At 38.2% G+C, this 17,955-nt stretch overlaps 1 protein-coding gene across 2 annotated transcripts in view; it reads right to left on the reverse strand.

Moving 5' to 3' along the window:
* ankrd52a (ankyrin repeat domain 52a) overlaps window positions 1-17,955 on the reverse strand; it is a 93,345-nt gene that overhangs the window by 23,000 nt on the left and 52,390 nt on the right. For both annotated transcript variants that reach the window (XM_039746672.1, XM_039746673.1), the window contains exons 14-23: window positions 16,436-16,576; window positions 12,858-12,935; window positions 12,526-12,637; window positions 7,483-7,554; window positions 7,186-7,387; window positions 7,003-7,090; window positions 4,692-4,809; window positions 1,927-2,146; window positions 1,751-1,838; window positions 1,499-1,582 (exon numbers count right to left, since the gene is read on the reverse strand). In XM_039746672.1, the coding sequence (XP_039602606.1) occupies window positions 1,499-1,582; window positions 1,751-1,838; window positions 1,927-2,146; window positions 4,692-4,809; window positions 7,003-7,090; window positions 7,186-7,387; window positions 7,483-7,554; window positions 12,526-12,637; window positions 12,858-12,935; window positions 16,436-16,576 (1,203 nt within the window). The remainder of the gene's footprint in view (window positions 1-1,498; window positions 1,583-1,750; window positions 1,839-1,926; window positions 2,147-4,691; window positions 4,810-7,002; window positions 7,091-7,185; window positions 7,388-7,482; window positions 7,555-12,525; window positions 12,638-12,857; window positions 12,936-16,435; window positions 16,577-17,955) is intronic.

Consider the following 17,955-nt stretch of genomic DNA (forward strand, 5'->3'; position numbering starts at 1 on the left):
TTCGCGAACGAATTAAGTTCGTAAGTCAAGGGTCCACTGTATTGTGTATTTAAGTTAATCAAATTTATAACGAGTCTCCGGAAATCCACCCGCCAATGTACCGTATTTGCATATATAGTTTCAACACAAAGGTTTCATTTTACCAAACTTCTCCGCAATCACTTCCTGGTTTCCATCAAAAATGCCGGCAGTCTCAAATTCTCGCTGATAAACATGATAAATATACCTGAAGAGACACTTTTAAGGAAATTTAGAAAATTTTGCTTGGAGAAGGGGGTCGGCTTAAATACTGGTCATCGGCAAATACATGTAATTTAGTAGGTAGAGAAGGGGGTCGGCTAATATACCGAGTCGGCTTATATTCCGGGATCTACGGTACCTATTTTGTTTATGCACCAACTTTAACGTCTCTGCACATCTCAATGCCGCAACTGCCTCTTTTAATTTATAGCACAATTGTTCTACCTTCCACAAAAGTAATGAAGACTGCTGACGACTACTGCTATCCAAATAGGCCGATTTCCATTATCTGACAAAGTCACTACTGAACCCTGGATTCTTGTTTGTTGTCAAACTAACAGTTTGAGCTTTTCCTTAAGCTACCAGTTCTCATGTATACTGCAGTAGGTTTCTGTTAATGTTTCCATTTTGCCTTCTATCTGTATAATGCCTTCTAAGCCAACAGCATGTTCTGAAGTTGAAAACTGCTCATAGGCTGCTGCAAGGCTGTATACTTGCACTAAATCGAACAAAATAATGAATTCAGCTTACATTAGCCAATAGATGGATCTTTAACATAGTCTGTAGGTATCTAACATGCCTACTTTAAAGCTCTGTTATGGATGTTAGGCAAGTTTGTTTCCCCCCCTCAGATTTGAACAGCCACTTATATTTTTCATAGGGCTGTTGGTATCCTCACTAACCAGTGTCATTTCTTTGTAGATACATAGATTTGTAAAATGTCCTCACCTACACCAAACTTGATAGTGGTATAAAATCTCACGTTAATTCACATTACCCTTTGACTGAGCTCTAAAGAATTTGTAGTTGTTTATAAATTGCAGCAAACAAAGCAGATCTGCCACATTTTATCATTATGGTCTTATTTTTGCAAAGTGCTGCACTAAAAACTGCAGGTCTTCTCACAGACAGAAGTATTTACCTAGAGCACTCTGGGAAACACCTTTATGAGCTGCATTTATCTAATTACATGACATCTAAATGACTTATCAAGACAGCTAGTGCTCCCCAAGCCCACTTAGGTGTTGCAACTAAAGGATGAACACTTAATCAATCAATACAATATTTAGAAGGATTATTGGATTACATTAAAAATCTATATAACATAACAGAATCTAAAAAGGATTTTTTATATAACCACTACAAAATTCAGACACACAATATTAATGCTTACATTAAAACATACACATACACGCACACACAGGAAAGTATTCTATTCAAAGAGGATCTGCCAAATTAGGTAGTGCCATTGTCTTACCTTCCTTTGGCATCTCTGCTGTTTACAAGTTGTGTGCCAACAGCCTCCAACAGCAGTTCAGCGGCAGCATCATGACCATTTATTCTGAAAAAGACGAGGGGAAATGTTTAAAGTGCAAGCAAACATGCAGGACTTCAAAACATTTTTTCTGTGCAGATATTGTATGTCATTATTCTGACTTAGCTTGTCTATAGCAGTAGCTTGTTTCTCTCGAATGTTCTAAGCACCAGTCAAAAACAAAACAAGACTCACAGAGCACAGTGCAATGGAGTGAAAGAGTTTCCTTCCTCGATACTAAATGGTTTGTGTTCAAGTAAAACCTCCAAACAGTCTTCATGCCCTTTAAATAAAGCAAAAGGTAAGAAAATGTCAGTCACCTCTAAAGCCCAGTACTGAAGTTCTGTGCAGCAGGTGGTTTGTTGGCTCACCTTGATAAGCGGCCCAGTGAGAGGGAGTGTACCCACTGTAGTCCAGTGTGGAGTCCAGAGGGTCTGTGTTGAAAGCAGCTTGCAGCAGGTTGCCCAGAATGTTTACATGGTTGTTGGCAGCTGCAAAGTGCAGGGGTGTGCGGCCCTTAAAGTCCCGACACAAAGGATAGGCATCATGGTCCAAAAGTGCCGACACACACTCCTCACTACCCATTGCTGCCTATTGGGGGATAAAAAGGTTGAAAAGAGTTAAAAGTAGATTACACTCAATTACCTTACTTGGTTCTTACAAACAAACGGTCAGCAAAGGGCAGTGTCAGCCAACCACACCCCCAAACTCAATCCTCTCACACCAGATAACAAGAGACAAAGTAAGAGCACAAGACAAGTATGCATACTAAGTACTAAACAGAAAAATGAGTGGATGCTTGCGGTCCTTATCATAATCCACAATCATGATCCAATGACTAGGTGTTGACAATGTCAATGGTGATATTTTTCCCCAATAGAGAACTTTATTTAAATGCAAAACAAAAGAATACATGAAAAAGCTTAAACTTATGTGCACAAAAATGGAAAATGCACCTCTACAAACATATAGCTGTGAATGCCCCTTCTAAGAAGGGTGTATGCTGCCTGTAATTCCCATTTAAAAGGTAAGATATGCATATTTGACCAAATCGTCCTTATTAGCATTACTCCCTCAATAACAATCGAAACACCTCCAAAAAGATGCCCCCTTATCTTTTATAAAAAAAAACAAAAAAAAAAAACAAATTAAATCACCAGATGCATAATACTTTGCAGGGTTGAGAAGACTCTGGTAAACATACGTTATGCATGTTTGATGTGATGATTTAAAAAGTGAAAAGTAGCATCTACAGTGGTGTGAAAAACTATTTGCCCCCTTCCTGATTTCTTATTCTTTTGCATGTTTGTCACACAAAATGTTTCTGATCATCAAACACATTTAACCATTAGTCAAATATAACACAAGTAAACACAAAATGCAGTTTTTAAATGATGGTTTTTATTATTTAGGGAGAAAAAATCCAAACCTACATGGCCCTGTGTGAAAAAGTAATTGCCCCCTGAACCTAATAACTGGTTGGGCCACCCTTAGCAGCAATAACTGCAATCAAGCGTTTGAGATAACTTGCAATGAGTCTTTTACAGCGCTCTGGAGGAATTTTGGCCCACTCATCTTTGCAGAATTGTTGTAATTCAGCTTTATTTGAGGGTTTTCTAGCATGAACCGCCTTTTTAAGGTCATGCCATAGCATCTCAATTGGATTCAGTTCAGGACTTTGACTAGGCCACTCCAGAGTCTTCATTTTGTTTTTCTTCAGCCATTCAGAGGTGGATTTGCTGGTGTGTTTTGGGTCATTGTCCTGTTGCAGCACCCAAGATCGCTTCAGCTTGAGTTGACGAACAGATGGCCGGACATTCTCCTTCAAGATTTTTTGGTAGACAGTAGAATTCATGGTTCCATCTATCACAACAAGCCTTCCAGGTCCTGAAGCAGCAAAACCACCCCAGACCATCACACTACCACCACCATATTTTACTGTTGGTATGATGTTCTTTTTCTGAAATGCTGTGTTCCTTTTACGCCAGATGTAACGGGACATTTGCCTTGCAAAAAGTTCAACTTTTGTCTCATCAGTCCACAAGGTATTTTCCCAAAAGTCTTGGCAATCATTGAGATGTTTCTTAGCAAAATTGAGACGAGCCCTAATGTTCTTTTGCTTAACAGTGGTTTGCGTCTTGGAAATCTGCCATGCAGGCCGTTTTTGCCCAGTCTCTTTCTTATGGTGGAGTCGTGAACACTGACCTTAATTGAAGCAAGTGAGGCCTGCAGTTCTTTAGACGTTGTCCTGGGGTCTTTTGTGACCTCTCAGATGAGTCGTCTCTGCGCTCTTGGGGTAATTTTGGTCGGCCGGCCACTCCTGGGAAGGTTCACCACTGTTCCATGTTTTTGCCATTTGTGGATAATGGCTCTCACTGTGGTTCGCTGGAGTCCCAAAGCTTTAGAAATGGCTTTATAACCTTTACCAGACTGATAGATCTCAATTACTTCTGTTCTCATTTGTTCCTGAATTTCTTTGGATCTTGGCATGATGTCTAGCTTTTGAGGTGCTTTTGGTCTACTTCTCTGTGTCAGGCAGCTCCTATTTAAGTGATTTCTTGATTGAAACAGGTGTGGCAGTAATCAGGCCTGGGGTGGCTACGGAAATTGAACTCAGGTGTGATACACCACAGCTAGGTTATTTTTAACAAGGGGCAATTACTTTTTCACACAGGGCCATGTAGGTTTGGATTTTTTCTCCCTAAATAATAAAAACCCTCATTTAAAAACTGCATTTTGTGTTTACTTGTGTTATATTTGACTAATGGTTAAATGTGTTTGATGATCAGAAACATTTTGTGTGACCAACATGGAAAAGAATAAGAAATCAGGAAGGGGGTAAATAGTTTTTCACACCACTGTATGTATCTATAAATCTATCTGCCCCAGTTTTCATACATATAAATATATATATATAAATATCTATATAAATATATAAATATATATATATATATATATATAACCAGTTTTGGAAAATAGTTCAAAAAATATCTTATTTATTTTTCATCATAGTGCATACGATTTTAGTGGTTAAACCTGACATCTATTGTTTTTCTACCCAAAATGTACCAACACCTCACTCATTAACACATTTCAACCCCAAAAATCCTCTGGTAAATGTCAAAGTTTGCTTCACCCCTCTATGAAGTGCAGTCCTCCCTCTCTTATCTCCAGCATCGGCAGTAGCACCCTTTTCCAGGAGGAGATGGACACAGTCCACATGATTGCCCAGCACAGCCAGCATCAGAGGGCTCCTAAAACAGAAAAGAGGTGGTCACAAAGAATCCAAAGTCATTCAAAGAAAAACACAGCAGCTCCTTTTTCATTGTTGATGAGTGCAGATCCAGTTTAGTTTATTAAGTTGAACATGTATAGAATTTAACTTTTTTACATGTACCCTAGAAAAGTTGAGCTATTTATAGGATAACATTATTTCTCATCAGTGTCCTACTGCTCATGTTAAATAGATAACAAAATTATCAATCAATCAATCAACATTTATTTATATAGCACATAGGGGTTCCAGACCAAGAGACCGCCCAGTCTCCTCTGGGCAATCTACCTAACATAAATCAAACAGTCCTCTTTGTATTTAGGGTTTTCATGGAAGGACCTGATGATGATGATCACGTAGACTTCTGGCTTTCAGTCCATCAATGTTGGTGCATCATGATGCTTTGAGTAGGTTAGTTAGTTAGTTAGAGTTAGTTGAAGAACATTCACTGACAGCCTGAATTCAAACTTTGTTAATACAAATACAGGTCTGGGAACTAAATAGTAGACTGGCATTCTTTTATATTGTTCTCATATATTTACACAAAGTTCCATTCTTTCTGGTTTGCTTTGTTCGCTTGAATTTTGCACATACATTTCTTCTGCTATCACAAATGGTGATACAGGTAAATATATTAGCAGACCTCAAGAAATCCACTTTCCCAGACAGATGTAATCAAAACATTACCCTCTTCATGAGGTTTAAGAAGGGTCATATTTTTAACAGAGTGAAGCACCAATTTAGTGGCAATTAATGGAGTGTACTGAAATAAGAAGGCCTGGCTACTTTAAAACATTTTACAAACATCTAGTTATATTTACCAAAGTTTTTTTTTTAATTAGCATTCTATTTTCTTTCTCTTCCATTATCTTAAAGAGAACAGCCAACCACTCTATGTCATAGGCTGTATCTTGTGCTCTATATCAGTGTTTTTAAACTATTTTGTGTTGCCATATATCTATATATGGGTCAGCGTGAGTCACGAATTACAAATGAAGTGCATGAAAAAGGGTCACAAACAGTTTGCAGAAAGTCTTGTGACGAGTCTCGACTTACATGGCTGAAACAACAACCCTCATCGCCCCATTTCCCTACACCGCTTCATCTGTGATTCTTCAAGTGGACAAACATGACCACAAATAAACCCTCTACCCCAACCTGTCTAAAAAAAGGCCCCAACAGGTGAGCAAAAACCAAGTCTTGAGGTCAAAGAAATTGAGGCACAGATGTGGAGAAGGGTAGAAAATCTTTTCTGGAACATGCACAGCGTCTTCCTAATTTTTAAATGGAAGAAGTTTGAGGTAACTACAATGATTCCTAGAGTTGGCTGCCTGGCAAAACTGAACAATCGTGGGCATAAGGGGCCCCCACCTAAGGAGATTTGGTGATTACGAACCCTATGGCCAAGCTGGCAGAGCTCCAGAGAACTATTTGGAGGTGGGAGAAACTTCCAGCAGGACAACCATCACTGCAAAACTACTGATCCGATTCTAGCCAAAGGCTTAAAAAAGTATTCTTTATTATTTCAGTGTGCGCTGTGTATTTTAACAATTCATGTAGTTAATTTTCACATATTACATCTTTTAATATTGGTTAAGCCTTTCAGTTACAATAGCTTGTTTTTTGCTTAAAAGGAGGCGACATTCCAGTGCTATGCATCTGAAAACTATGAACCAAGTGGCTTTACATTAAAAATGAAGATGGACCTATTCTGATAAGCAACCAATAGATCGATGTTAAAAGAAGAAAAATCAGAAAACCAGGATGACTTATTGATGACATAAATAATTTAATTGTAAAAATCTTTCTTGGCTGTCCTAGCCTTTGATGCTGTGGTATTATAGAGAGAACAGTTTATGCTCAAGTGCTCTGAACCCTGAAAAATTGCAAAAACATTTAGAACAGCCCTATTTATCTGATTGTTAATCCAGTCCTTTACATTTTTACAGCAGTTAAAATTCTCTAGCAAAGTGTCTGGCCTATCTGGAGCACACATGCTCAATTAACCTGCCTATATTCCAAATATAAAAAATACCTGTATACTGTATAGCAATAAAGTGTCCAGACCTTTCAAGTCACACTAGGTAAAGGAAATAGCTAAATTTAATAAGAATATTAATGGCTCTTATTAGTAAGCATCTCTAAGGAGTAAATCAATCAAATGATCACTCACTGTCCTTGTGCATCCATGACATCTGCAATGTCCGTCTTTTCTCCACTGTCAATCAGAAAATGCAGGCAGTCAGAGTGGCCGCTGGCTGCTGTGATGGAGACCACAAAATCAAAACAGAAATTTAAACACATGGTTCTCTGTAGTAAATCAAAGGATATTGTAGAAGAGGGAGAGCCCACATACCTGCCACATGCAGAGGGGTCCACTTGTGTCTCCTTTCCTTAACAACACAACTTGCTCCGTGGTTGACCAGTACTTCCACACATTGTGCATGGCCCCTCTCTGCCGCGATGTACAGAGCACTGCGCCCTAAAGCGTCCCGCACATCCAGGTTAACCAGCGTTTCAGAGAGCACACGCAGGGCTTCACAGTGACCATTAGAGGCCTATATAAAACATGACAGGAAGATCCTCATTACTAGGAGCAGAGGAGAACAAACTAACCCCAAAATTAGGTCCCTACAAACATGAAAATGCTTACAGCTAAGTGCAAAGGGCTGACTGGAATTGTACTCTCCACATCTTCCAGGCAGTTAAAAGAAATTTCCAAAAGCTGTAAGGAGGAAAACAAATCTGGTAAGTTTACAAATCCCATATATTTACAGTTTCCATTACACACATAATCAAAGATGCAGAACTAACTCAGATTTACTAAGTCAACAAGGCTCTTCATTATGACAGGAAAACATGACAATTTCCCTTAAAGTGAGGGCCGACTTAAAGATTATTCATATCATAGTGAACATTACAATCTAAATATAATGGACTTCTAAAGGACTCAACTAAACTATGGCGTGTCAAGTCTCACATTACAATCATGGGATAGAATAACCAGACACTCTAGAACTCAAACACTAGACTCTTCCCAAGGGAACTACAGACGTAACAGATTAGCACCTTTGACAAGATCAAGTAATTTACACATACTTTTATGATCAATGTTTCTGAAACAATGCAGCAGAGTGGACAATTATTTTTGTGTAACATTAGGATTCATTCATTCCAACTGAGAGAGAGAGAGAGATTCCTTCGACCCCAATGCAAAAGCCTGCTTGCTGAATCTAAAAGCTGCCCAAGATTCCATCCTACCTTGATGCTAATCTTCAGTTTCCAGATTGTTAAGGAAAGAATTATTCAGTAAGCCCTTTTACATTTAAGACAGGAAGTATTTTTATTAGGGCTACAAATCAAGGCTTTGCTATTATTCACTTTTTCTACAATCTATTTCATTAGGTTTATTTCCTGTTGTTCTGTTAATAAATACTGATTTGAATTTACATTTCCATAAATTGGGTGCATAATTTGAGTGATTTAAATAAAGTGGATATGAGGCACAAGGTGCGGGGAGATTGCTACTTTCTTTCTTACAGAGTTAGATGGCGAAAGGGATACACCTCAAGCAGAATACAGCTTAAAGGGAACAACACATTGTTGGCTTGAAAATGGCATTAACCACAATGCACTGGTCTCCATGTGTCCGAGTTATTCTCAGGTAAAAAGGTGCATCATCCTTTAGGCATAGGACCTACCTGGGGACACCTGTGTGTTCACACCGAAGCTAATGAGTCCCTCTGTGGAATAATGAGGAAAGACAGACTATGCTTAAGAGGATAGGGTATGTGTGGTTGTGTGTGTTAAACGTAAATTGTGAGAGTAGGCCAATTCATGAAGAACTCTGTTAGTCCCACAAACGCTATGATAGCACACAATGGATGGCTAAAACTTGAAAATGAAATAATTGTGTTGTCATTACATTTATACTACTAGAAAACAATACAAATTCAGAGATGCATTTTCACCTAGTCAACACACAGAAGGACAAGTTGTCCCTAAAGACAAGAAAATTTTGTCATGGCAAGATGTCTTATGAAAGCAAAGGCCTGCACAGTGTATAGGGTGGTTTTATTTTAGTGCTATGTTTTAGAATTCCAATGACACCATTTCGAGCAACAGTTACTAGGCCATGCCCTATGGAATTCACATTGTGTTGCATTATCAGCACAATACTACTTAAGTTGGCATTGCACCTGGTTCTTCACCTACAATTGCGGATACTTCTCTTACCCTTTACTGTGCATGTGGTTTTTAAAGAACTATGGTTTATGCATAAGCTTTATTTTTGACTTTGACTTCAGTTTAGTGATTTGACTTAGATGAGCATTAGAAATAATTCTCTTCTTTGGACACTTCATTGTTGTAATAAATTAATCTCCTGACCCATGTCTCCTTCTGCTCAACTTACTTGGGCAGTACATCAAGAAATTAAAGTTCTAAGCCAGTGCCTACAAAATAATATGCACAATCTTTTTGAAGTTGATAGTTCATTTTGATTGTATGCTTCAAAAACTCCACATAACCAAGCAACATCACACTGCATTGATTTGCTTTGGCAAATGCAGCTCAAAAAAAAAAAACAAACAAAACACCATACTACTGTTGAATGTTTCCCTTCTGCTTTGTTATAATACAAGGCTATCCCATGTAACTGCTGACTCAAAAATATGCCAAATGCAACATTTCTCCAACCCTAGGCCATGTGGCTACCTCAATCTGAAAGAATCGGTACGTTAGACCAAATATGAAGGCATCAAGACTTTAACAAATGCTTTAATGACAGTGCTTCAATAGAGATACAATAAATGAAATCAAATAGAGTCAAAACCATCATTATTACAGTATTAATATTATTTTAAATGTATGCTTGTATTTCAATAATTATAAATTAATATAAAATTAAGGTGATGTATGCATTATGCTAACGTTAGGTTAGGCTAGAGTAGGTTGCCTTAGGTCAGGTATCATCAGGAGTCATTGTGGCAAAAAAATGATAAAAACGCATACCCCTGCATGCTGCTGGTGCAGAGCTAGGTACTCATTAATAAGTTAAAGGAAACCATAATTCAGTGCGTATTGGTTTTGATCTAAACCCTCCAAAACTTTTTAACAGTATAAGGTTACAGTTCAAAACATCTGATTAAATCTTCTGCTTTTACAAGACGTGCTATAGGATTAAATAATATTTACATCCAAAAAATTACCTGTTTAAATAAAAAAAGTTTTCTCTAAAATTCTGTTTTGCAATGACCATCAAAAAAAGCCAAGTCAATAAGAAAAGCAAGAATTGAGCTATGGAAGGAATGTTTTACTTGGGTGTAATTGTATGTAGTATGCCCAAGAATGGGCAGTGCAGAGATAGGACGGCTGCCTCGCAGTAAGGAGACCAGGGTTCTCACCCCGGGTCTTTTCTGCCTGAAAGCCTGAATGTTCTCTCCATGTCTGTGTGGTCTGGATTCCTCCAACAGTACAAAGAAATGCAGATTAGGTAGGCTGGAGATTCTAAATTGCTCATGGCATGTGTGTGTGTTTACCCTGCGATGGGCTGGCACCTATATACAGTGCATCCAGAAAGTATTCACAGCACATCACTTTTTCCACATTTTGTTATGTTACAGCCTTATTCCAAAATGGATTAAATTCATTTTTTTCCTCAGAATTGTACACACAACACCCCATAATGACAACGTGAAAAAAGTTTACTTGAGGTTTTCGCAAATTTATTAAAAATAAAAAAACTGAGAAATCACATGTACATAAGTATTCACAGCCTTTGCCATGAAGCTCCAAATTGAGCTTGGGTGCATCCTGATCATCCTTGAGATGTTTCTGCAGCTTAATTGGAGTCCACCTGTGGTAAATTCAGTTGACGTGACATGATGTAGAAAGGCACACACCTGTCTATAGAAGGTCCCACAGTTGACAGTTCATGTCAGAGCACAAACCAAGCATGAAGTCAAAGGAATTGTCTGTAGACCTCCGAGACAGGATTGTCTTGAGGCACAAATCTGGGGAAGGTTACAGAAAAATTTCCGCTGCTTTGAAGGTCCCAATGAGCACAGTGGCCTCCATCATCCGTAAGTGGAAGAAGTTTGAAACCACCAGGACTCTTCCTAGAGCTGGCCAGCCATCTAAACTGAGCGATCAGGGGAGAAGGGCCTTAGTCAGGGAGGTGACCAAGAACCTGATGCTCACTCTGTCAGAGCTCTAGAGGTCCTCTGTGGATAGAGGAGAACCTTCCAGAAGGACAACCATCTCTGCAGCAATCCACCAATCAGGCCTGTATGGTAGAGTGGCCAGACGGAAGCCACTCCTTAGTAAAAGGCACATGGCAGCCCGCCTGGAGTTTGCCAAAAGGCACCTGAAGGACTCTCAGCCCATGATAAACAAAATTCTCTGGTCTGATGAGACAAAGATCGAACTCTTTGGTGTGAATGCCAGGCGTCATGTTTGGAGGAAACCAGGCACCGCTCATCACCAGGCCAATACCATCCCTACAGTGAAGCATAGTGGTGGCAGCATCATGCTGTGGGGATATTTTTCAGCAGCAGGAACTGGGAGACTAGTCAGGATAAAGGGAAAGATGACTGCAGCAATGTACAGAGACATCCTGGATGAAAACCTGCTCCAGAGCGCTCTTGACCTTAGACTGGGGCGACGGTTCATCTTTCAGCTGGACAACGACCCTAAGTACACAGCCAAGATATCAAAGGAGTGGCTTCAGGACAACTCCGTGAATGTCCTTGAGTGGCCCAGCCAGAGCCCAGACTTGAATGCGATTGAACATCTCTGGAGAGATCTTAAAATGGCTGTGCACCGGACGCTTCCCATCCAACCTGATGGAGCTTGAGAGGTGCAGCAAAGAGGAATGGGTGAAACTGGCCAAGGATAGGTGTGCCAAGCTTGTGGCATCATATTCAAAAAGACTTGAGGCTGGAATTGCTGCCAAAGGTGCATCGGCAAAGTATTGAGAAAAGGCTGTGAATACTTATGTACATGTGATTTCTCAGTTTTTTTATTTTTAATAAATTTGCAAAAACCTCAAGTAAACTTTTTTCACGTCATTATGGGGTGTTTTGTGTAGAATTCTGAGGTAAAAAATGAATTTAATCCATTTTAGAATAAGGCTGTGACATAAAATGTGGAAAAAGTGATGTGCTGTGAATACTTTCCGGATGCACTGTATAGTATACAGAAAAGTGCTCAGCTACTTACATAGTACTTCTGATACATCCAATTAACCCTTGGCACAATAAACAAAACACTGTCTTAGGAAATTTCCAAGGCGAAGCTAGGCAACACAGCTATTTATATTAATAAGACTACTTTCATCCTTGGATTTTAATGCTCCTAAGTATTTCTGGTGTTATTCCTAAGGGCAGTAAAGCCTGGAGTATAGCAGAGGCACCAAGTACCATAGAAGGTTACCAAGAAGAGAAGCCAAATAGAGGAAGCTCAGCATCAGTTAGTTATTGTAATGCTCATATTTGCGTACAAATAACTGACAAACAGATATGCAATGTGTCCAGCTAATTTGCAGCTCTATTCAGGGTCTGCTTAACAAAGGAAGGTAGCACTTAGCCTAAAGTTAACACCGAAGGGGCATTTCTTACATAAAGTTGTGGAATGTCCCGCATGCTTAAGTGTAGCTTCAGGTATTAGTTATTTCAAAACGCACATATCTACTTACCAGTTCAAGGTTTTGCTTGTTGCCATAAGCGGCTGCATAGTGCAAAGCACTGTAGCCCTGCCTGTCTCGAATGGAGGGATCTGCACCATTGTCCAGAAGATACTCCAGGCAGCTGAATACAAAAAAGACGGTCAGAAGCAAATAAAAGTCTAGAAAGGGCAGAGTAGCCATTGCACTGCCATTTTCATAAGCTCTACCTCAAACTGCAGCCAAATGAATTCAGCCACACACAAAGGCAAGTGTGGAAACCTTGGTCTCTCTCACATACACACACACACAAAATAATACTGTGTCATTTATTCATGATCTCACTGATTAGAAATTACACTTACAAAAATGTTTCTTTCCGTCTTGATTCCTTCATCATTTCATCATCGCTCTCCTGGCTTGCAGATTGTGGTTTATCAGCCCTAAAATAGAAAGAAAAAAGGTTAAATCCAACAGAAAAGATAGGTAGTAGGCACTATTCAACTTTCACATAAGGATTCTGATATACTGTAGTTAGTAATGAATCTGTTACACAAGAGAAGTTTTGAGAAACACAAAACTTAAATACATGACCAAGAAATTAAAAAAAGTTGAGCATCACTACAATCTCACTTTCCAAAGGGATACATTTGTCTCAGAAACCTTTAGTGAAACCGTACATATAGTTTAAAGGAATCCTCTACTGAAAGGGTGGAGTGGTGGCTCTGAGGCTAGGGATCTGCACCGCAATATGAAGGTTGCAGGTTTGAATCTCGTAAATGCCAGAAGTGACTCTAGTCTGTTAGGCTCTTGAGCAAGACCCTTAACCTGAAGCTGCTTTCTCCTGGGAATGTTGTTAATCTCCATCCAACCCTGCAAGCAGGTCCTCCAATTTACAGGGAAAACGTGGAGGGTTGGTGGCAGGATTGGCATTTCAGCCACCGTACAAAACCTCATATTGTTCCAGTGTGGTGTTGAGGTGTCACAAACCCCCCCTCTCTACTGAAAAATTATTTGAATATTTTTTTTATATGCTGCTTACCCCATGTAGTTCATATTGATGGCATATAATTTTTAATCTCACGTTTTCATGCAGAATGAAATGAATAATGTTTCTGATTTGTTTATTGCCCTGTTCTACAATATTTTTGTAAAAATGTCTTTGTGCTGTTGTGATCATCTGACTAGATACCTGACATGTGAACTAAGCGACAATTAAGATGAAATTTTGCTGATTTTATAAGTAGTTGTCCAGTGTTGGTTAAGTGTTGGTCACATTAGACACCTATTCTATCAAAATTTTATATCTAAATTATGCAAGAAAATGCAAAATTTTAAATTTGTCTAAGCCATGACAACAAAATACATGGGTTAAGTAAAATAAATAGTATTCCTTTAAAAACAAAAAAGCTCCCCTATAGTATACAACTGCTTCCAAACAGAAGACCACGACTAAGGTGAAACACAATCCTTAATTACCATTTCAAAGTGGAAAATGTTTTAAGTGTAAGGAAAACATGCCTTCCTTAAAACAGTTCCGGTGCCTACATAATTCAATGATAATTGTCATTATTAAAATACAAATAATGGAGCAAAACATACACAAAAAAAGATGACTTCATAGGAAAATGACAAAAAGTTAACAACTTATAACAGTGTCCTGGAATTAAAAACCTCAATTTTTTAAACTGCATACTACTTATATTAAGCTTTAAGTTTTTAATTTTTAATGATGAATTTAGAGGAATTTACAGGATTTCCAATACAGGATTAATTCACATTGCAAGCAGCCTTTCTTGTACATTCTTTCTGCATTGCACCGTTATTTTAAAAATTTAGTGGATCTTTATAAATTGGCTTATAACTTCTTGGTTGAGGTATAGGAAAATAACTAAAGACACCACAGGACCAGAAGCTGTTTCAATTAGTTTATAGCATGAGAAAAGAAAGCAGTATACAAGTGTGTAAAAAGTTCAAACTTTGAGCAGAGTCATTCATCGTAATAACAGCCATCCAATCAAAGGTATGCAATGCTACTGTATATCTCCTGATGCCCTATGTGAAAATTTAACAAATATATGACTCATCCAAGGGACCAGAGGAGCAACTAAAGCACAATGTCATAAGAAGCGTTATCTGAGACAAAGACACAAGACCATCTTATCCGGACATTAGATAATTTAACTTATGTATAATACTGATTGCTAAACCAAAAAGCCACAGAGGGCAACATCCACCCTTGACTGTATGGATTTTCAGTAAGATTTTTGCTATCCATTTTCTATAATACTTTTATTTTATTGCCATTATTACACTTTTATAAAGGCTATATTGCTTTTACATTTTAAAATGTAATTTGAAATACCACATGTGGGAATATTGTTGCTTTCTTGCCCACAGGTTTACCAAGGTTGACAGTTTGCACCTCAATACAAAGAACAAGTGTGGTAGATTATTAAGTTGGTAAGTGACAAAAAACAAAATTAAATGTTGAACTTCGTGCTGTGAGAACACCTGAATGTTTGTTAGGAACTCACCAGTGCTATTTAATGACCTATGAGAGACATGCATCATTCTTACATGTACTTAATTGAAGGGGGTCCTATGTGGAATATTGTGGGGTGACTGGAAATTGGGAAAGCAGTCTAACACAATATAAAGCATAATTCACTGTAGTTGTGTTTGCAGTGTTTCAGAAGCTTTTAGTACAATACAATTTATTTTATATAGCCCAAAATCACACAAGAAGTGTCGCAATGGTAAGCTTTAACAGGCCCTGCATTTTGACAGCACCCCCCTAATCTTGACTCTCTAAGGCGAGAAGGAAAAACTCCAAAAAAACCTTCATGGGGGGGAAAAATAATGGAAGAAACCTTGGGAAAGGCAGTTCAAAGAGAGACCGCTTTCCATGTAGGTTGGGTGTGCAGTGGGTGTCAAAAAAAAAAAGGGGTAAATACAGTACAATACACAGAAAAGAATACAAGTAATCCTCAATAAAATATAATAGTACAATATAAAATATTACAGGTACAGAGCAGAACTCAACAGAAGATGATATCACATAATACGATTTGAATTTTAGTGTATTTAAAGTAAACACAATAGGCATAATTTTCAATTCTCTAGGTGTTCTGTCACTTCTATTCCGAGGGATCTTAGGTCTAAATATGTCAAAGCAGGAAATCACTGATAAAAGTAATAAACGTTAGCTTCCTGTGATGACTTCATAGTAAAAGGTGCACTAATACTAGTTGCTAGTACTTTTACCAGGCTGATACCACCCATCCAATTAACATTGGCTTTATTCTATTATTCTCTTCTCCAAGACTCTGACATAGTACCAGAAAATGTGAAAAACAGCTTAGTATAAAATACAGGGAATGCAAGCTGGAACAGGTACCTGAGAGGAAAATCACCGCATACAGAAAGATTATAGACAAATATGAAAAGGATGGCATAGATTAGAGAAATGAATTGTCAATAACTAAAAAGAATTATTCTTAATATCTGTATAAATGGCAGGACACATGCTTACCTGCTGTTCTAGACAGGGAGTGACCATGGGGTCACTATGAAAAAACAAACATTATATTAGTGTTTGTACAGGAGTTTGGTAACTCTTTGTTTGACCCAGTGTTTTATTTAGAATTTCACCTTTTGTGTAATTTTTAATTTTAACAAATCTGTTAAGGGAAATCTTTGGTAACTGTATACACGGTCTTCATTGACAGAACAAGTTATCATAGTCTATTCTCTCTTCATAGTCTCTTCAATCTTACTTCTCATTCAGATTCAAAAGAGTGACCCGGAAAGTGCTGGAATGTTCAACGCTAGAAAGGCAAGCCCGTTTTAAACTACTCTGCTTGCAGTCACCATGACCTCATTGGGGATATAATTTGAAAAAGGATTGAAATTCCATGCGGCAAGGCTAAAGAGAACTTACCTCCGGTATGTGTCAGAGGCAGCAGCATAGTGCAGAGGGGTACAGCCTTTGCTGTCAGTCTCATTAACCCCAGCGCCCTCACTCACCAAGGTCACTGTACACCTATAGTTGCCATTAGCAGCCGCATAGTGCAAAGGAGTCCTGGAAGAGGGAAAAAAAAGCCTTGACAACAATTCCTGACATCCAGTTCAGTAAGTGTTTTTTTTTTTATAGGCCGATAAATATGATAAAGCGTGGAGCACAGCTTCTTAAGTCAACCCTTGACATGTTGCCCCTTCCCAGAATGAAAATTATTTTTAACTGTCAAAGCACTACTGATTCAAATAAAGCTGCAAAGTCTTTAGATATAGACTTGCCACAAAACAGTTTTATCAGTGGAAACAAGCCTCTACATTTAATGCCTGAAAATGGGGATTATATATCCGGCACTTTAAGGGACAAGGAAGCCCTTACTAGGCCAGTGTGCAAGGGCTGATAGAGTAAAGAATTTGTTCCACTAATGCTTCTGTGTGTCCAAAACCTTGACAACAGTTTCTCTCAAGAACAAGTCAGTTCCACATCACACCAAGTGAAAGCAGGTAGGCTAATGGGGGAGAACCCTAGTAAGAAGTCACGTGCATATAGCCCCCAGAGGTACTTGTAATCATTTACATCTACTCATTTGTTACCTGTATTCTAAACTAACCAGGAATAAATTTCACCCTACATCTTTCACCTTGATTTATAATCATTTCATACAATAAGCAAAAGGGCATCTAAAGGCTAGAGAGGGCAAACAAGGAAGAAAATACTAGAAAAATAAAATGGTTAGATGTTATGATTTGTGATCATTTTAATTTAATTACACATCTACTGGAGCCCTACTTATTACATTATATACCTAAAAGTACTACTGGAATTTTTTTTTTTTTGATCAGGGATTCTTTTATATTTTCTGACATCATCTTTACTCCTCTGGGTGTCAGCCTTTTGAACATTAATTGTTATAGCATTTCTACACAAAAACCTTTGAGGTGCACAGAGCTGAAGTTACACCACAATTTCTCTTGGACATCCAAGTTTGCAGGGGACTCAAAAGTTTTCTGCATATTGCTTTCCATGTTGTTACTTAGCATTTTTCCCCAGATTCAACTTTGATTTCTTATTTAGCATTTAGGTTTGACAACAAAGAATCATTCTCAGTACTTAAGTATATTCTGATATTTTTTTTATATTTCTTCTCCTAGTCACCCTTCATTAATTTAGTTTGGCTTCCTTTTTCTCTACCAGCTCGTAACATTAGACAGATATGGCTGTTAACAACAATGGCAAAGAATAAACAAACCAAAAGTTTCTAGTTAACTTAAAAAAAAGTACAAACTTTAAAACGAAAAAAATAACACAAAGAAAGAATTCTTCAAAAAGACACCAGTGAAACTGAAGCGAAGGTCAAAGACTTAGTTATGAACTTAAAATTGTGGTGATGGAAGTGAAAAGGTGAAGATCTGCAATGAGGTCAAAACAGACCTCAGTATAAGAGG

The sequence above is a fragment of the Polypterus senegalus genome, chromosome 3 (assembly GCF_016835505.1).
Source record: "Polypterus senegalus isolate Bchr_013 chromosome 3, ASM1683550v1, whole genome shotgun sequence".
Lineage (NCBI taxonomy): Eukaryota > Metazoa > Chordata > Cladistia > Polypteriformes > Polypteridae > Polypterus > Polypterus senegalus.